Source organism: Centroberyx gerrardi, chromosome 7, assembly GCF_048128805.1.
Source record: "Centroberyx gerrardi isolate f3 chromosome 7, fCenGer3.hap1.cur.20231027, whole genome shotgun sequence".
Lineage (NCBI taxonomy): Eukaryota > Metazoa > Chordata > Actinopteri > Beryciformes > Berycidae > Centroberyx > Centroberyx gerrardi.
The window spans coordinates 3,234,112-3,250,971 of NC_136003.1; the positions used below are offsets into that span (position 1 = coordinate 3,234,112).

General features: G+C 41.0%; 1 protein-coding gene across 4 annotated transcripts in view; it reads right to left on the reverse strand.

Annotated features, from left to right (window-relative positions):
• Window positions 1–267: 267 nt before the first annotated feature.
• Window positions 268–16,860, reverse strand: part of abcc1 (ATP binding cassette subfamily C member 1 (ABCC1 blood group)) — a 38,220-nt gene continuing 21,627 nt past the window's right edge. The window contains exons 16-27 of one of the 4 annotated variants that reach the window (XM_078284928.1): window positions 15,475–15,526; window positions 14,735–14,870; window positions 14,289–14,496; window positions 13,647–13,957; window positions 12,905–13,104; window positions 10,621–10,747; window positions 8,178–8,279; window positions 7,362–7,508; window positions 6,837–6,995; window positions 6,359–6,525; window positions 5,940–6,134; window positions 268–3,688 (exon numbers count right to left, since the gene is read on the reverse strand). In XM_078284928.1, coding sequence (XP_078141054.1) covers window positions 3,463–3,688; window positions 5,940–6,134; window positions 6,359–6,525; window positions 6,837–6,995; window positions 7,362–7,508; window positions 8,178–8,279; window positions 10,621–10,747; window positions 12,905–13,104; window positions 13,647–13,957; window positions 14,289–14,496; window positions 14,735–14,870; window positions 15,475–15,526 — 2,030 coding nt within the window. In that variant the 3' untranslated portion in view covers window positions 268–3,462. Of the gene's footprint in view, window positions 3,689–5,939; window positions 6,135–6,358; window positions 6,526–6,836; window positions 6,996–7,361; window positions 7,509–8,177; window positions 8,280–10,620; window positions 10,748–12,904; window positions 13,105–13,646; window positions 13,958–14,288; window positions 14,497–14,734; window positions 14,874–15,474; window positions 15,527–16,860 lie in introns of all 4 variants that reach the window. The other 3 variants (XM_078284927.1, XM_078284929.1, XM_071904432.2) reach the window with 3 other exon arrangements.

Here is a 16,860-nt window from a genome sequence, read left to right on the forward strand (position 1 = left end):
AAAGAGCAGGGAGGTGAGAAAGTCGTGTATTGCAGGAAGAAAAGATGAGTTTGGTTTGGGGAGGCGGTAGATGAGAAGAAATGTCATGGAGTATGGGGGTTTACATTTTAGATCAAGGCATACGATGGAAGAAAGATCAAGCATTGATCTTTCTCAAGATCGATTGATTTTAAGTTCAGCAAAATGCTAAAGGAAACCTCACAAGCAAAGTTCTTAGACCTAGTAGTCTTCATAAAACATTACATTATTTTTGTACACAAACTGGATTTATTCTTTTTTTTTTTTACAAAAAAGTATCACACATAAAAACTAAACCATGTATACAAATGAACATGCACATTACAAATGACAAATATGCAACAGCACAGGTGTATGCTTTAATCTCTAATCTCTATGATTTAATGTCCAAGTGGTTTGCAATCACATGTACTGTGATACACTCCAAAGCCTGTCTCACTGATTTATACAAAAAACAAAAAAAACAATTACAGGTAAGATGTGATGATGCAGACTGGAGTGAAAGCACTCGCAGTAGGTACAGTCAGCTTTTTCAAAAATAAAAAACATAATAGCCTTCATTTGGCCCCAAATACCCCAGAACACCTACATGTGTGTTAATATATTAACATTTGGAGCCAACAAGGGAACTTACTGATGGAGGTCTTTCTAGTACTCTCACACTGACCAAACAATCTCATCAGGCAGTGAACTACGGAGTCCAGCAGTGGCCGTACTGTAGGGAAAAAATGTATTTCGTGGTAACAAAGTATTAACTTGGAGAGCTTGTTGTCCGATACTGTATAACAATCCCTCCAGTCTGCATATTGACGATTGTAGAGCCCATTAGCTCTCAATATCCTTGTAAATTGTTTCTTACTAAAAATAACTTGCATGGCAAGCATTGTCAGTGGGTAATGCCTTGATAACTCATTTGAATGTTTACCTGAAATAAAATGTAATCAACAAATCTATCCTTTATACCTTCTCAAAACCCTCATTCAACTAAATATATCTTTATTCAAGTTTAAACTAAATACATCAATGCAATCACGTAAATTCAACTAATAATGGCAACAGAGTGAAATCAGTTTGAACCTTGCCCAGAGTTAAATCAAGCACACTTTAAAAAACGTGTACACATTTTATTAACTTGTTGGCACGCTTTAAGTTGTTTGCACAGAATTGCGAATGAAGAATTTGTTATGAAATAATGAAAATGAGGGCAGGAATTAACAAAATAAGGGAACAATATGCATCTTCTGCACTCAAATTTATCAACACAAAAGGTAAAATATTTATTTTCTGCGCACGCAATACCATCTTGTGCCCTCAGTTTAGTTAATCATGGCCTTAAAATATATATTTTATTCTCCTGCGGCCACTACTGGGCTCCTTCGTGAAGAGTACACACAGCACAGGCATGTGAAGCAACATGCTGGTGTTTGAGTGAGCAGAACTGACCGTATAGTTTCCCCTGGAGCTATGTTTTAATCCAAACCATTTTGTAGATGTAAATCACTCTCAATCGTGTAAATATGTATAAGACTCAAAACTATTTACAGCATGTAATTGCAAAGTAATAAAAAATCAAGCTTATGAAGAGGTACTCATCAAGCAGAAACTATGAACAGAGTATGAATATTGCTTTGCATAGTCAAAATACCATAGCTCCAAAGTAGTTCCTAGGTGTGAGAATTCTCTACCCAAATCAATAATATGAACAGATCAATAAAGTGCTTTTGAAGAAGTAACAAAACAAATAAACGCTGCCTGCCTCTGGGTATGAGCCAGACTTGTTCATTCCTGTAAACTAACAGTCAAGCGGATGGAATATCCAATAGACTGCCTTGGATATTTCCAAGCGTGTGCGTTTGTAGCAGGCGGTCATGAAATTAGGCTGGCTGGCGTACGTTTTGCTGCACTCACCTTTTGCTTAAAACAACAATAAACCAACAGTTGAGCCAGAAAATATTACAATATTATAAAAGTGGCAACTATTGAGCTAATACATTCAATCAAATAAAGCAAGTTTAAAGCTGCGTTGCCCCATATTAGCCAGTTGTGTTAGCTAGCTGCGAGGTCAAGACAATGTGTGGCTCCAAATAAAGTTCAGACTGAGTCTTTCTGTCTTTGCTTGTCATGTCATTGGGTACATTTACATGCGCACCAATAATCTGATCTTAATTAACCTGATTAAGGCAATACTCAGACTATAGAAACTGTCATGTAAATGCCATGATCTGATTCTCTTTAAACAATAAGTAAGTGTAAGGTCATAATCAGCGGAAGCATAACCTGGTTAACACACCTAGATTTCTGTTCTATCTTTCCATTTTATTTCTTTAACACTTTATTCTGATATGATTCAGTATTTTTGTTTGTGTGTCAAAGGTCCTACATCAGTACATTACATTGTTCTGCTTTCAGCTAACAGTAATACCACTGCATCAATTTGTTCTGTAAGAGCCTCAATACAAACCACAAAGAATATCAAAAAACCCTGAAATCTGACATTTTTTGTCTAATACTGGGATGGCGGCAGGCTGGATCTCATTGTGTCAGTAAGTCCATATAAACCCGGGTTATTGGGGGAAATTGCATTAGTTTGTAAACGCTTTAATCAAACAATCACCTTAACGTGATCATTTGCAGTAATCAGAATATTGTGTGCATGTAAATGTACCCAATGATAAGTGCAGAATTTGATCCCATCTAACCATTCCAATCCAATCAGAAGTGTGCCTTACAGTTTACAGCGAGGCAATGATAGTCGCACCTTGCTCGGCCGTAGGTTGATAACTGCTACGCACTTTTACATTGGATTGAAGTGAATAAGGCTAGAACACAGCTCACCAGGGGAGGTGGGGTGGTGGGTATGGTGGAAGTGGTTGAGGGTAATGGCTTGGTTTAGTAACACACCCAGCACTACGGACATCTCATCTACGTACCTTGTCAGGTTCCCACATACAAAAAGTGAGGGCCCGCAACCTGGAAATAGTGAAAAGGCCTGTCTTTTATGGGACAGACTTGTCAGCCGCTGCTGGGAATACCAGTGTCTCTCATTGTAAAAATAAAATTTCCCTTCCTTGATCAAGGAGGTGGACACCAACACTGCCAAAACAAATGTTAAATTCACCATCGGTCCCTTCTACCATCTGTCCCCCTCTAATTTCTGTCTTTTGGAGAGAACTCGTCTCTTCCATGGCAGCAAAACAAGGTGAAAGGGACAGCTCCAAACAGACCTAGACAGGAAGTGGAGTGCATAAACATCTGGAGAAACAGGACGTGATGTCGGCTGTGATTCGCTCAGGAAAAGTAACAGTAGATTCTATGAAGTTGAATGTCTTCCGGTGCAGTAGGGAGAAACGGAGGACTGAAGTGTGGGGTGGAGCAGGTCAGACCAAAACAGTTTTTCCTTATCAACACACTTGTTTCATTAAGCACTGTCAAACACTCCAAATCTTAGGAGTTCCCCTGTGTTTTTTCTCTCTCTCTGTCTTCAACACAGGGCCTCCATGACAGGGACCTACAACAGCGAGGAGCAGTGGAGGGAGGTGCTGCTTCAGACCAGCCCAGAGTCTTTGGCCATCTTGTAGAAGATTCCTCTTTTAGCAGTGAGGTTGGAGGGGGAGTCAAACTCTGCAATCTCTCCCTTGTCCAACACCAGGACCCTGGAGGGGAGGGAGCGCTGATGAGGTGCATGTAGTAAGTACAGTAAAAGCGAGAATTCGTACGACTGCTGCTACTACTACTACTACCTCTGCTCCTTCTACTAACAATAATAATAAACTTAAATTGTATATCGCTTTTGTACTAGAGGTCTTCACGGGTCTACCCGGACCTAGGATCCGAGACCCGACCCGGGACCCGTACGGGTTCGGGTCCATGTTTTATTATGGTCAATCGGGTCCGGGTCGGGTCCCATTCTATTACCGCGGGTCCCGGGTCTGTTTATCATTATGTGTAATACCCGAGTGGATCCGAGAAGACCCGTGATCAGCGCTGATCACGAGAGAAACGCATGGAAGCGCTGTGTAACTTGCGTGATGATTAGGCTGACCATTAGGATCAGATTACAAGAGCGAAAATAAGGTGAAATCATTTCATCAATCATCATTTGAAGAGCCATACGTGATATTACGACCAATTTATCACCGCAGGAACGCAAAACTGACCAATAGAAACAATGTACTGTAACTATTGTTTTAATCATCCATTTAACATACAATTTGATTTCCTTGTCACTTATTGTAGGCTACGTAGCTGCTAGATTCCATTATGGAGTCTCACTGTCATCTACTGGACAAACTGTAGAATGGCACAACTTGGCAAGTCTTTCTGTTATTTTGATCTCCTTTTATTAGGCTACCATATGTTGTATCCGACATGATAAACGTTTTTAGCAGTAGAAGGGCATTTTTAGTAGCAATTTTAATTACCGGGTTTGTCGGGTCCATAAAATAGACCCAAGACCCGAGTCTCTCTCCTCTCGGACATGCACCAGGTCGGGTCTGTAATATCTCGGGCAAAAATATGCCCGAGTATATATATATTTTTAAAAATTATCGGGTCCAATCAGATCTCGGAACGAATTTCCCGGGTCCATTAGGGTTCGGGTCCGTCATTTTGGACCCGTGAAGACCTCTATTTTGTACCACTACCTCTGCCACTGTTACTACTACTACCAGTACCATCTACTACAGCTACTAAAAATAATACTAATAAACGTAATTTCTATATTGTTGTAAAAAAAAAAAAAGAAAAAAGAAAGTTCCAAGTAGGGCTGCTTAATTGCATAATCAAGTGATCGCCGACCATTTCGTATTATTTTACATCAAGAATATTTTTATTCCATATTAACTTTCAAATAAAAGCAAATATGTTTGCAAGTTGGTCAAAATGTATATGCTGTTGCTAGCCTTGAGCCGATATTCGATCTTAGCAAATATCGCAATATTTTGTGAATATTGCAATGTTTCCCACAATATCATATAGCGCCCCCTAGGCTGTTATTATTATAGCATAGAAATAAAAAAAAACAAAAAAAACTTTGTATTGTTAATTTTGAAACTGAATGTAATTGTTGCTATTAACTGTAAAGCACATTCCACAGAAGCAGAGAACAGTACCAGTCAAACAAACACCCTGAAGAACTGAATTTGAAAGCTTATTGAGCGTTGAATTTTTGCCTCAAACTTGTTTGAAATAAAAGCTCTGAGCTGAAAGCAATAATTACCAAATTCAAATTCAAACCATTACATTCAGTTTAAAATTTGACAATACAAATTCTCCAATTTCAATTTTTACATAGTATGATTCAATTCAAGCATCAAAAATTCATATTAGTGTCATTCAAATTCAGTTTCTGCTCGTGGAATCTCTCTGAAGTTTGTCAATGCTCTTTTTCTTTCGTCCAACTTTATCATTGCAATGTAGCACAGTGAGCAACCTGAATCTTGTTGCAAAGCCACATACAACTTCACCAATCAGCACATCGTTTATTTTTAGCCACGCAACAGCAGAGGCTCTAAGGATCGCAATGTCGGTCACTCTGTTCACCACTTTTGGTCACGTGGGTGAAAGTGTGCAGCAGGGAGTTAGATTACAGACTCTTAATTTTGTTAATATTGTGACCTGATTATTTGTTATTTCACGTGCTCAGTTAATTGCTCAGTTTACGCTCCTTGGGGAAAATAGACAATTTCAATCGTTAATCGCAATTATTTGTGAGACAATGATCATAAAAATTTCATGATCGCCATAGCCCTAGTTCCAAGTGCTTCATATAAAACAATAAGGCTAGTGCATAAAACTGAAAAAATTTAATAAAAGATCTAAAGGAAATAAAAGAAAACAAAAAACGCACACAAAAATAGGTAATACATTTGTTGAAAGCGTTCTATCAAAGTCTGTGTGTGAGTGTTTGCTGTATGTCTTACCTGGTATAGTCCATGATGGTGTTGAGGCGATGAGCTATGGTCAGGACAGTGCAGTCCTCAAACTGAGTGCGGATGGTGGACTGGATGAGGTTGTCCGTCTCCAGGTCCACAGCCGCCGTGGCTTCATCCAGAACCAGGATCTTGGTCTTCCTCAGCAGAGCTCTGGCCAGGCACAGCAGCTGGCGCTGACCCAGACTGGACAGATAGACAGAGATACTGTACACTGTGGAGCTGGGACCTACTGGTGTATGGTTATACCTTAATGGAAGCTTGCGCAGTGTACTAGAATAATGAACTATGTAGTTGTATGTAGACTTCTCTAGACCTAGGTGTTACATCACCTGAAACCCCTTTATAGTTTGTGTAGCTGCATATATGGTCAGGTATAGTTTGTATAGGTGGGCTGGAGGCTGATGTACCTGAGGTTCTCTCCTCCTTCACAACACTCGTGGTTGAGCTTGTCTGGCAGGCCGGACACAAAGCTCTTGAGATGGGCCAGTTCCAGAGCTCTCCATACCTCCTCATCAGAGTAGCCGTCAAAGGGATCCAAGTTCATCCTCAGAGAGCCTGAAAACAGCACTGGGTCCTAGGGGAAAGGAGAAGTCGCTTTGATGCCTGCAGCTTACCCGAGTGTGTGATGTGTCTGTATAGGTTACATCACAACACGAAACCAACTCTTTTGACCAACTGGATACAGTGGTTAGAAGATTCAGATGTTCATCAGCTATTGTTAAGTGTTTCTTTACAATGGAAAAAACTGAACTGAGCTGACTAACTGGCAAAGCAGCTAGTAGCCATAGTCAGATTTGACCAAGGTTTAACTGTTAGCATTAATTACAATCCCTGATATATATGTATGCTTGTCTACACATTCTTTTGGATCCTCTCTGCACTGACCTGTGGTATGATGGTGATTCTGGAGCGGAGTTCATGCAGGCCCAGCTGAGCAATGTCCACCCCATCGATGAAGATTTGGCCCTCAGCTGCCTCGATGATCCGGAAAAGCCCAAGTGTCAAGGACGACTTCCCTGCTCCAGTGCGCCCCACAATACCCACCTAGTGGGCAGATGTATTACCACAGGTAAATGGGCCATGGCCGTACACACAACACACACTCATATCCCTAATCACAGATAACCACTGTCCACAATTAACTTTTTGGCTCACCAGTCAAGTAATTTGTGATAAATTGCGACCAGCTTGGTCTGTTTTGGGGGAAGCCAGCATGCATGAAAAAATGGTAGTGCTAAATTGACTTTGTCGCTCTGTCATTGTAGCCATTGTTCTTGTTTTAACAGTATAGGGGTATAAATAAACAAAACAATACAATGCCGCAGCGAGAAAACACAAATTTGTATGCAGCAACATGTTCGACGATGTTTCTATTTAGGGTGAGTTCCACTTTACTCTAAGTATACCGACCTTCTCTCCTCCCTGGATGGTGACGGTGATGTTGCGGATGGCCAGGTCCTGGTCCTCTCTGTAGCGAAGGCCCAAGCCTCTGATGTCTATGTAGCCGTCAGTCGGCCAGCCTGGGAGGAGGCTGGATGGTTGGTGTGTCCACTCTGCCTGGTGGTCAGAGGACACACATGTACATAAGCACATGACATACATACACACACACACACACACACACACACACACACACACACACTTCTACTACTTCTATCCCTATGAGGACCATCCATTGACTACATTCATTCTCTAACCCCTACCCATCACCTTGACCTTTACCTCCACAAACCTAAACTCACCCCTTAACCTAACCCTAATTAGGGGTTCACGACGTAGTAGTGAAATGTTATTACTGGAAATCCTATTATTCTTATTCTTATTATTATACTTTTTTTCTGCGCTATTTCGTCCAACTTTCCTTATTTGGTGCATAGATAGTAAGGCCGCCATTTGGGATTTTTTAAAAAACCTTTAAAAAACTTCTCATGAACCGCAGGTCAGAATGACATTAAATATATTACTTGGTTCTGCCTTTAATTCGTTTGCAAAAAGCTAAAGGATCGGTCCAAAAAAAGTTATTACCCTATGAAATTTCTAAAATTTGCACAAATTTCCACTGACTGTAAAATCATGACAAAGTAATCCATACGCTAATGCTATGGATCTCTGCCAAAAGAATAACAGACTGCTTATCAATGGGAATATGCAACACCTGCACATCTCACCTAGAAGACATCTTACATGGAAAACAGAATCCTTTTTGGAGTTTGATTACTTTCGTACCTCTTTCTCTGTGTCGCTGTACTCTTTGACTTTCTCCACAGCTACTATGTTGGTCTCCATTTCAGAGGACATCCTCACCAGCCAGGTCAGAGAGGCTGTCAGCTACACAGGGGACAGATACAAGAAAGGGTGCAGACACCATCACTGTCTGGCTGAGCAGTAGGGATGGACACTGTCAACAGTTTCGACTAGGGCTGCACGATTATAGCAAAATTGATAATCCCAAATTATTTTGCTAAATAATGTGATCACAATAATTCATTCTGATTATTAGTTTACACTCTGTCTTACTCTTATTGTGGTCCTTATTTACAAAATCTAAAATATAAATAAAACTAAACAACAAATGTAACTGATAATATAAATGCATAGTATGCCAATGTGTTTTACTTAATAAATTAAATAAGATAAGTACCGTATATAATAAAATTGAAAGGCGCAGCCGCAGGCAAACTTTGCAAAGAAGGACTTTACTTTCTAATGATGGGCCAATCCATTCTTTTCCACTTTGCTTGTCGTTTTGTTTTTCCAAAGATCTATTTAGGTTTCTCAGCATAATGGACGCGCTTGATATACCACATCAGGACTTTCAGGGGAATTGAAAATATAACAACCACTTCAATATTGCAGAATTACATGTTGTGTAAACATTATAAAATCGCAATATATAATAATAACTTTATTTATTTTATTTATTTATACAGCACCTTTAAAAACAGTTTTAGTTTACAAAGTGCTTTGACAGACAAAATAAAAGCAGAATACTCAAAATATGAATTTAAAAGGCAATAAAACAATAATAAACAGGGATTAAATTCATAGGACGACAGAGGTGGAAAAGAAGTAAATAGTGGTATAATCATAGGATGAAAACCAAAATAAACAGTAAAATAGAATAAAGGTAAGATAAAATTAAGATAGAGTTAAGATAAAAGATAAAGGACGTAAAAAGACAATAGAAAGACGATAAAAAGATGATAAAAAGCCGATAGAGACAATAAAAAGCCAATAAAAGATAAAAAGACGATAAAAAGACGACATCACATAAAAGCAAGTCTATAAAAATGGGTTTTAAGAAGTGATTTAAAAGAAGTCACTGATTCTGCTAGCCTTCTCTCCTCAGGCAGGTCGTTCCAAAGCCGAGGGGCCCTGATGGCAAAAGCACGGTCACCTTTAGTGTTAAGTCTAGACTTTGGAACAGCCAGAAGGCCCCGCCTGAGGATCTAAGGCTGCGCACTGGCTCATATGGGGTCAACATATCTGTTATGTAGCTTGGAGCCAGACCCAAACGTGCTTTAAAAGTGATCAGTAAAATCTTAAAATCAATTCTAAACCAAACAGGGAGCCAATGGAGAGAAGCCAGGATTGGGGTGATGTGATGTTGTCTCTTAGAACCAGTAAGAAGTCTAGATGCTGCGTTCTGAACTAGTTGGAGGCGAGAGAGTGACTTTTGGTTGATGCCAGAAAGGAGGGAGTTACAGTAGTCGAGTCGTGAGAAGATTAGGGCGTGGATTACTTTTTCCAGGTTGCTGTGTGATAGTATTGGTTTAATATAGGTTTATCTACAATTAATTGTGCAGCCCTATTTTTTTTACAGACTGAGTACATCATGTACCTAATCCACTAAGAATTCAAATCAATGAATGGAAAAAATTGCACCGATATTAGATCTTACCTACAGTGCCTTCCAAAAGTATTCAGACCCCTTGACTTTTGGCACATTTTGTTGTGGAATTAAGTTATTTCAAAATGCATTTATTCAGGATTTTTGTCTGAGTTCTATGCAAAGCACTCCATTAGCACTCCACAGTATCAAAGTGAAAACTAATTGTATGAATGTATGTGAAAGTATAAAATTAAAATAATTGTGACACTAAAGCTTCATCGCTTGCCCCTGTGGGAAATCCTATGTAGGTAAAACGAGCAGGGAACTAAAGAAATTTGCTGAACACTCGAGTATAATTTGTTGTTAAAAAAAAAATTAAAAAAAAAAAATTTACCCTCTAGTAGCTCTCTTCTTGGAGGAAAACCATCCTATATCCTCATTTCGCTATGTAGGTATTGAGAGGGGTGTTTTATCTAGAAGAGGTGGCAAGGAGGAACTATAGCTTAAAGAAGAGGCCTTTTGGATTTACCATTTGAAAACTTTCTCACCCTATCTCTGAATGTGGATTTTGATTTAAAATGTTTAAGACTAAGATTTGTGCTTATAGATCATCTGAGGGAATAGGATTTGTGACATTATCTTTGAAAACTGTCTTGTATATGTTCAACAACATAAAAGATTGAAGTGAACATCACTTTGATTAATGAATTAATTATGCCCAAACCATCTAAGAACGGAGACCTAAGATGAAGCTTAGCCCCAGACTCAACACCAGGACCAAGCTAAACCTGTGTTCGCTGTCCAAGCGTGCGTGTGTGTGTAGGTGTGAGTGTCTACCTGTAGGGCGTAAGAGATAGAGAGTCCCATGATGCCGGGACTGAGGTTCTCTCTGGCCATGACGGCAAACAGAGCAGCGAATGACACAATGCAGTTTCCTACAAACTCCAGACGAATCGCCAGCCACCTGTACACACACAGATACACACAATACTGCAAATTAAGATTCTTTCATTAACACTAACAGAGGATACTGAGGCTAAGGATCCTGTCCGGTTCTTCACTGAGTGGCTACCCAATGTACTGGGGGCAAACAAACATTCCCAAGCCATTAGAAATTCAGCGTGCCCACAAAAGTCCGAAACCAAAGCCGGCACCCAACGAATTCCCAAGACCCTAGGCCAGCCATTATTTGTTAGCATCTCTAGTACAGAGAGTAGTATGGTAGTCCTCCTACAGTATATTCAATAGTGTCAAGAGCTTACATAGCCCCGTGAAGAGGAAAATAATCTACACCCACCTCAAACATTTGAGAACTGACATTGTATATCTACAAGAAACCCATCTCACAAACAATGAGCACCAAAACTGAAGAGAGAGTGGGTGGTCCAGGTCTTTGCCTCTTCATTTAACTCCAAAGCGAGAGAGACAGCTATTTTCAGGCAGATAAACACTCTTTCACAGCTGAACGGCTTGAAGGAACCACGCAGGATGTTAGCAGATGGTAAGAAGTGCCATGTATAGGGATGTCAGTTTCGGTTAATTTTGCCCGTTAACCGGTAACTAACCGGTTAATTTTTAAGAAAAAACGCAAAATGATGTGAAATACAAGAAAGTGGCGCTTTCCTTTTAGTCCGGCGCTCCATCAACTAGTGCAGTGCCCGTTCGCCCCGCTGCTGCACAGACCGCTGTTCGCTTGTTTATTCAAAGTTTATTAATAATGAACGTGTCGCGTGTCCAAATTGCACCAAATCCGACACTGCACGTCCTTGGTCCCCAGCAATACACCCACCAAGTGTGAAGTAGATCGGACGAACAGTTCTCGAGATATGCGAAGGACACACACACTCACACACTCGCTCACTCAGACTCACAGACAGACTCACAGACAGACAGAGATTCCTTGCTTTAGTAGATAGATGAGCTTTGGCGCCGCATTTCGAAGCGCTGTCCATTTGCTGTAATTTGCATATAAATATCTGCACTTGTTATGCACGCCGCGGCGTAGCCCGTTTTAATATTAAGTGCTGACTCCGCCCACCCGGGCCAGTTTCAGCGTACGCTGGTAGCAATTACAAGTGGACCCTATCCTACGGTCCCTGCTCTCAGCGGAGGGAGGGGGCTACGCTGTGTGTGGGAAGCGCTGCGATCATCAGACCTCTCTGGATTAGACAAGCAAGTAGAGAAAACCGGCATCAGCCGAACCAATTTACTGCCAAATGCTTTGGGATTCAACACTTTAACATTGCTTCCCATGGTCAGAAAAAGTCGCCAGATTTGTTGCTAGTCGCTTTTGAGAAATAAAGTCGCCAGGGGGGTCTGAAAAGTCGCTAAGTCTAGCGACAAAGTCGCCAAGTTGGCAACACTGGTGTATGCAAATTAACCTATAGACCGACATGCGTAACCGGTCAAAAATATTCTCGGTGGTTAACCGATTAACGGTTAACCATTGACATCCCTAGCCATGTAAGGTAGGACTTCTGATCTAAACAAACCCAACTTCTCAGCTAAAGTTATGAGGGCTTTCTGAGCGTGTGCACTGATTTGAAAAAGCGGAACGTCGTCTGAATGAAATAATTGAATAAATAATTGGATTTGATATTGTAAATGACGAGCAATATCATGAATGGGATTGAAGTCAAATGCCCCTTTGCCACTTGGAATATGGATTTCTGAAGTTAATAACTGTATGCCCTTGGAAGAAATAACTTACTGCCTGAGAAATCACAGTAAAACATTTTACAATATAACAAATATGGCAATCCTATATTGATTATGTGAAGAATATTCCCTCCAACCAAACTGAATGTCCTACTATATAATGCCCTTTGTATCTATTGTGCTGAAGAAATGTACGCAACCAAATTAACCTGTGTATATTCACGTCATCATGTTGTCTGTCGTTTCCCTGTTCACTATAAGAAGGGAAAATATAAAAACAAAAGAAAAAAAAAAGAAGAAAAGAATTTCAGAAAAACGCACTATATTGGCTGAAACATCGCATAATAGCATTATTCGACATTACTCACTGAAATCTATGCATACTGTTAGCAGCAAGCTAGTGTCGGGACATAAGTGAAAGTGTGGGAAATTAAAGAGCACCACAGACAACACTGTTTATCACCTGTTTGCTACAATGCTGGGGTAATAGGCCTTCTGGTTGTGGTCCACACGGTGGTCGCTCTCATGGATGAAGCGCTGCTGTTCACCGAAGGCTCTGATGACGGTGGTGCCCAGCAGGGTTTCGTTGAAGTGGGTGTAGACGGGCGAGCGGCTCACTGACTCCAGACGCTTCAGCTGGCGAGATGATGCCACATAAAACCTCTGGACAGATGGAGGGAGGACAGAGGAGTCTGGTGACTTCATCAGCATTTCCGGCAGTCGGATTCCTTCATCTATCTGGATAAAACATCTGTTTCCTCTTATGTCAGGAGTCAATGTGAGAAGCAAATCCTATCAAAGATTTTCGACATCTCCAAACCTCTCAAAAGTGTTTGGAATCTTAAAAGAAATGACATCTACATTAAGCTTTCTTTTAAAATACACTTAATTGTGCATTTTCCTTGCTTAGGGCCTTCTAAATGAGTTACTCAGCACCCAGAATTCCCATTATAGCCCTGATGTAAAAGTCCATTACTTGAAACCACAATCTAATGTGTGAAACAAGTTGTAAAATACATTCAGGCATATTCCTATGAAGTGACCCGGTAGTAAAATAGTAACAAGCTGCTTTGCTGGCTGTGTGAAAAGGTAAGCATGACCCATGGAAGGACAACAGTGATAGAAGAGTCTGACACACACTGCAACAGTGCTGTACTGCTGAAAATGAGAGTACAGTGCTTTGCCAGCCGAAACTGCCGACCAACCTGAACAAAGAAGTAGAGCAGACCGAGTGGAGGGATGATGATGGCCACCAGCGGCGTGGCGACCAGGATGATTGCGCAAGCACCCAACACGTTCAACATGGAGCCCATGAACATCTTAATAATGCTGGGGATGACCGAGTCGATGGTGTCCGTCTCCTTGGCAAAGCGGTTGACCAGGTTGCCGCTGGGCGTGCGCTCGAAGAAGGACATGGGTGAGCGCAAGACGTCGTACAGCATGGTCTGGTGGAGGTAGCGCGAGGCCAGGATGCCCCCAATGGACACTGAGATGGAGTAGCACAAGACAGCCACGCCTGCCAGAGGAGAAAGGGTATTGGTGTATTATTACGTTCCAGGAGGGCAGAGGACAGTGCTACAATCAGCCCCAAGATGAGGTGCAATTGGATTATTGTTAAAAGCCTTCATCAGAATTCACATCCATTTTAATCCACTTGAACGAGAGCTGCACTTTTTTTTTACCTGGATAATATTGCAATTCCAATCACAAATTGATAGTCAAAATCTTCAGGTGTTTTCTTCAGGTGTTTGAAAAGGGATACTTTTCAGTTCAAGTTTCACAAAGTGATATGTCCACTTTCAGTGCATAGTTAACCCTCCCACTTCCACCCCCATCTCCCTCCTCACCCTGTGACAGGCCCAGAGCGCCGTACACCGCTAGTCTCATCTGCCTGTTAGGCTGAGTGCCGTTTATCACAGGGTCGTCGGTCCATAAGCTGAGCCAGTAGTTGGAGAAGAGGGAGGCCGTGTGATGGGCGACGAACAGCAGCAGACTGATGCAGGACAACACCAATCCGATGGCCTTCATGTACTCCCAGAACACTGACAGCTTTACCTGGGGAGGGGGAGGGGAGAAGAGGGGGTGTCAGGTTGTGGCTGGATGCTCATCATGACCATCAACATGCAGCATGTATAGAGCTATACTGTCTAGACAAAAACGCATGAAAACAGAGGAAAAGACAAACACACAGCACAAAAAATACATGCAATTTGTAGACAAATCAAAGTAAATACATGAAAGTAAAACATGTGATCATGAATTCTTTGCTCTAGCATGAAAAGCCTCTACCTACCCGTCCAGTGTTGGCTTTGTCGGCCTCCGTCAGCTTGCCAACCTCATTGTTCTTGGCCTTCTTGCCCAGCACCTCTCCCTCCTCGCCCCTCTGAGACCGCTTGACCACGCTGCTGCTGTTCTGGACTCCCGGACTGCTGCTTAGTCATGTAAAAATTAAAATATAAAAAATAAACACTCTAGAAATAGAGGTTGGAGAAGTAGAGGTCTTATGCCCGCAAGTCAATGACTTGCGGTAGCTTTTTTCTCCTAATGTTGCACAGTCAGCTCTGGATGGCTTATCAATACCAAACTTGGCACAAGCATCAACATTATGACTTAGTAATCTACCAAGTATAACATCAATGACATTAAAAACGAAGGAATTTGAAGCAATTAAAACTCGGTCACCATTTTGAATATCTGACAAATATAGAAAAGACTCACAGATTACTGTGATAATATTGTATCATGATATTGTATCATCATGATCATGTTGGCCATGATAATCGTGATATAAAATGTTCATACCAGCCCCAGTCTGATAACATTATATAACAAGTGTTTATGCCCTCATTCTTAACACCCCCCCCCCCCCCCCATTATTTATTCATGGAATTTACACAATTCACCCATTTTGGATCTACAGTGGCAATATAATACATGGCTGGCATGTTAATAATGCTTTGGCAATTTGGAGTCAAACAAATAAAGAATTGAAATCGTATTTGAACTGAATCATGCACACATAGTTTCACTCACCCAATAAGAGCAGCTGGACCGCCATTCTCTAGTCCTTTCTTTGGCATTGAATCTAAACACGAGGAGACAAAAAAATTGAAGTCAGACCAGAACTAGAGAATACATATCCATACACATGATCTGCAAACAATGCAGCGGACCACTGACATTCTACCATGACTCCCAAGAGACTTAACTCTGTTGTCTCAGTGTTTGTCAGACAAGACCATGCTCATTAAGTGTCAAGCGTTGTAACATCATATTCAAATGTAAGGGTTTTTTTTTATGCTGAACACCACACCCATATAATATATGCCAAACCACAGCATGGGAAGCTCTAGCAAAATACTTTGACAGTAGCCAACAGTTTGGGAGTCAGTAAGGAGGTTGGCTTGCTTCTCAACCCAACCCACTCTCTGAGCAGATTCAATTAATTTGTCTTCGGTTATTTACCAACCAATAAGTCATACTGCTCCAGCTTGGAGAAAATAATTGGGCCAAATGACAGATCAAATCTCTCCTTACTTGGCTACTGCAAAGTAGAATGGAACCTCAGACAGTAGCACCATGACCATCCAGCTTAGCCATGAGGACAGAGAGTGGTGCCAGGTATCACACTGAGCCCGTTTGAGATTGTCTTATTAAGTGAAGCTGACATGCAAACACATGCTGCGCAGGGCTGTGTTTGCTGAGTCAAATAGTAACAACTTTCCTTGTCTTATATCTCTTTAAGAACACAGGGACATTGGCCTACTGGTCCTGAGAAGGTGCCTTGGAGAAAACTGTCTGCCAAATGGCATACGCTGTAGCGTGTTCCCAAATTAGAAAAATATTAACTGATTATTCTTGTGATTATTAAACACAGAGACAGTATGTCTCACAGATTAGATGTGTCTCTTCAAATAGGACTTGAGTGGTGAGGTGGAAGGTAGTGCCAAAGGGAACAAGACAAGGAAAGGTTTCCTCTATAAAAGAAATGGGATGTAGCCACTTGTTTCATGCTACTTCAAATCCTCTATTGGACCAATAACACAAGTACTACTCAAACCTTCAGATTTTCCCTTCTCCTCCTCCTCATCCCTTCCCTCTTCTAAAGGACGGGCAGACAAGTAAAATACAAAAAAAAGAGGGTCGGACAAAGAGAAAGAGACAGATGGAGCGACATGAACACAGAGACACTGAAAAAATCATAACAGAGAATGGTGAGAGCAGGGGAAAGAAAGTGACAAGACTTCAAGTATGTTTCAAAGCTCAGATCTGCATCAATGACAATTAATTAGAGATGAACTTTAGTTACAGAAACATCATTGCATAGTACTGCTAACAGTTCTGGACCGGAAAACATGTTCCTGTCTTGTAGAGTAATTATGCTTAGGTTTTTGGTGACTTTTCTGTATTTTTGTGGGC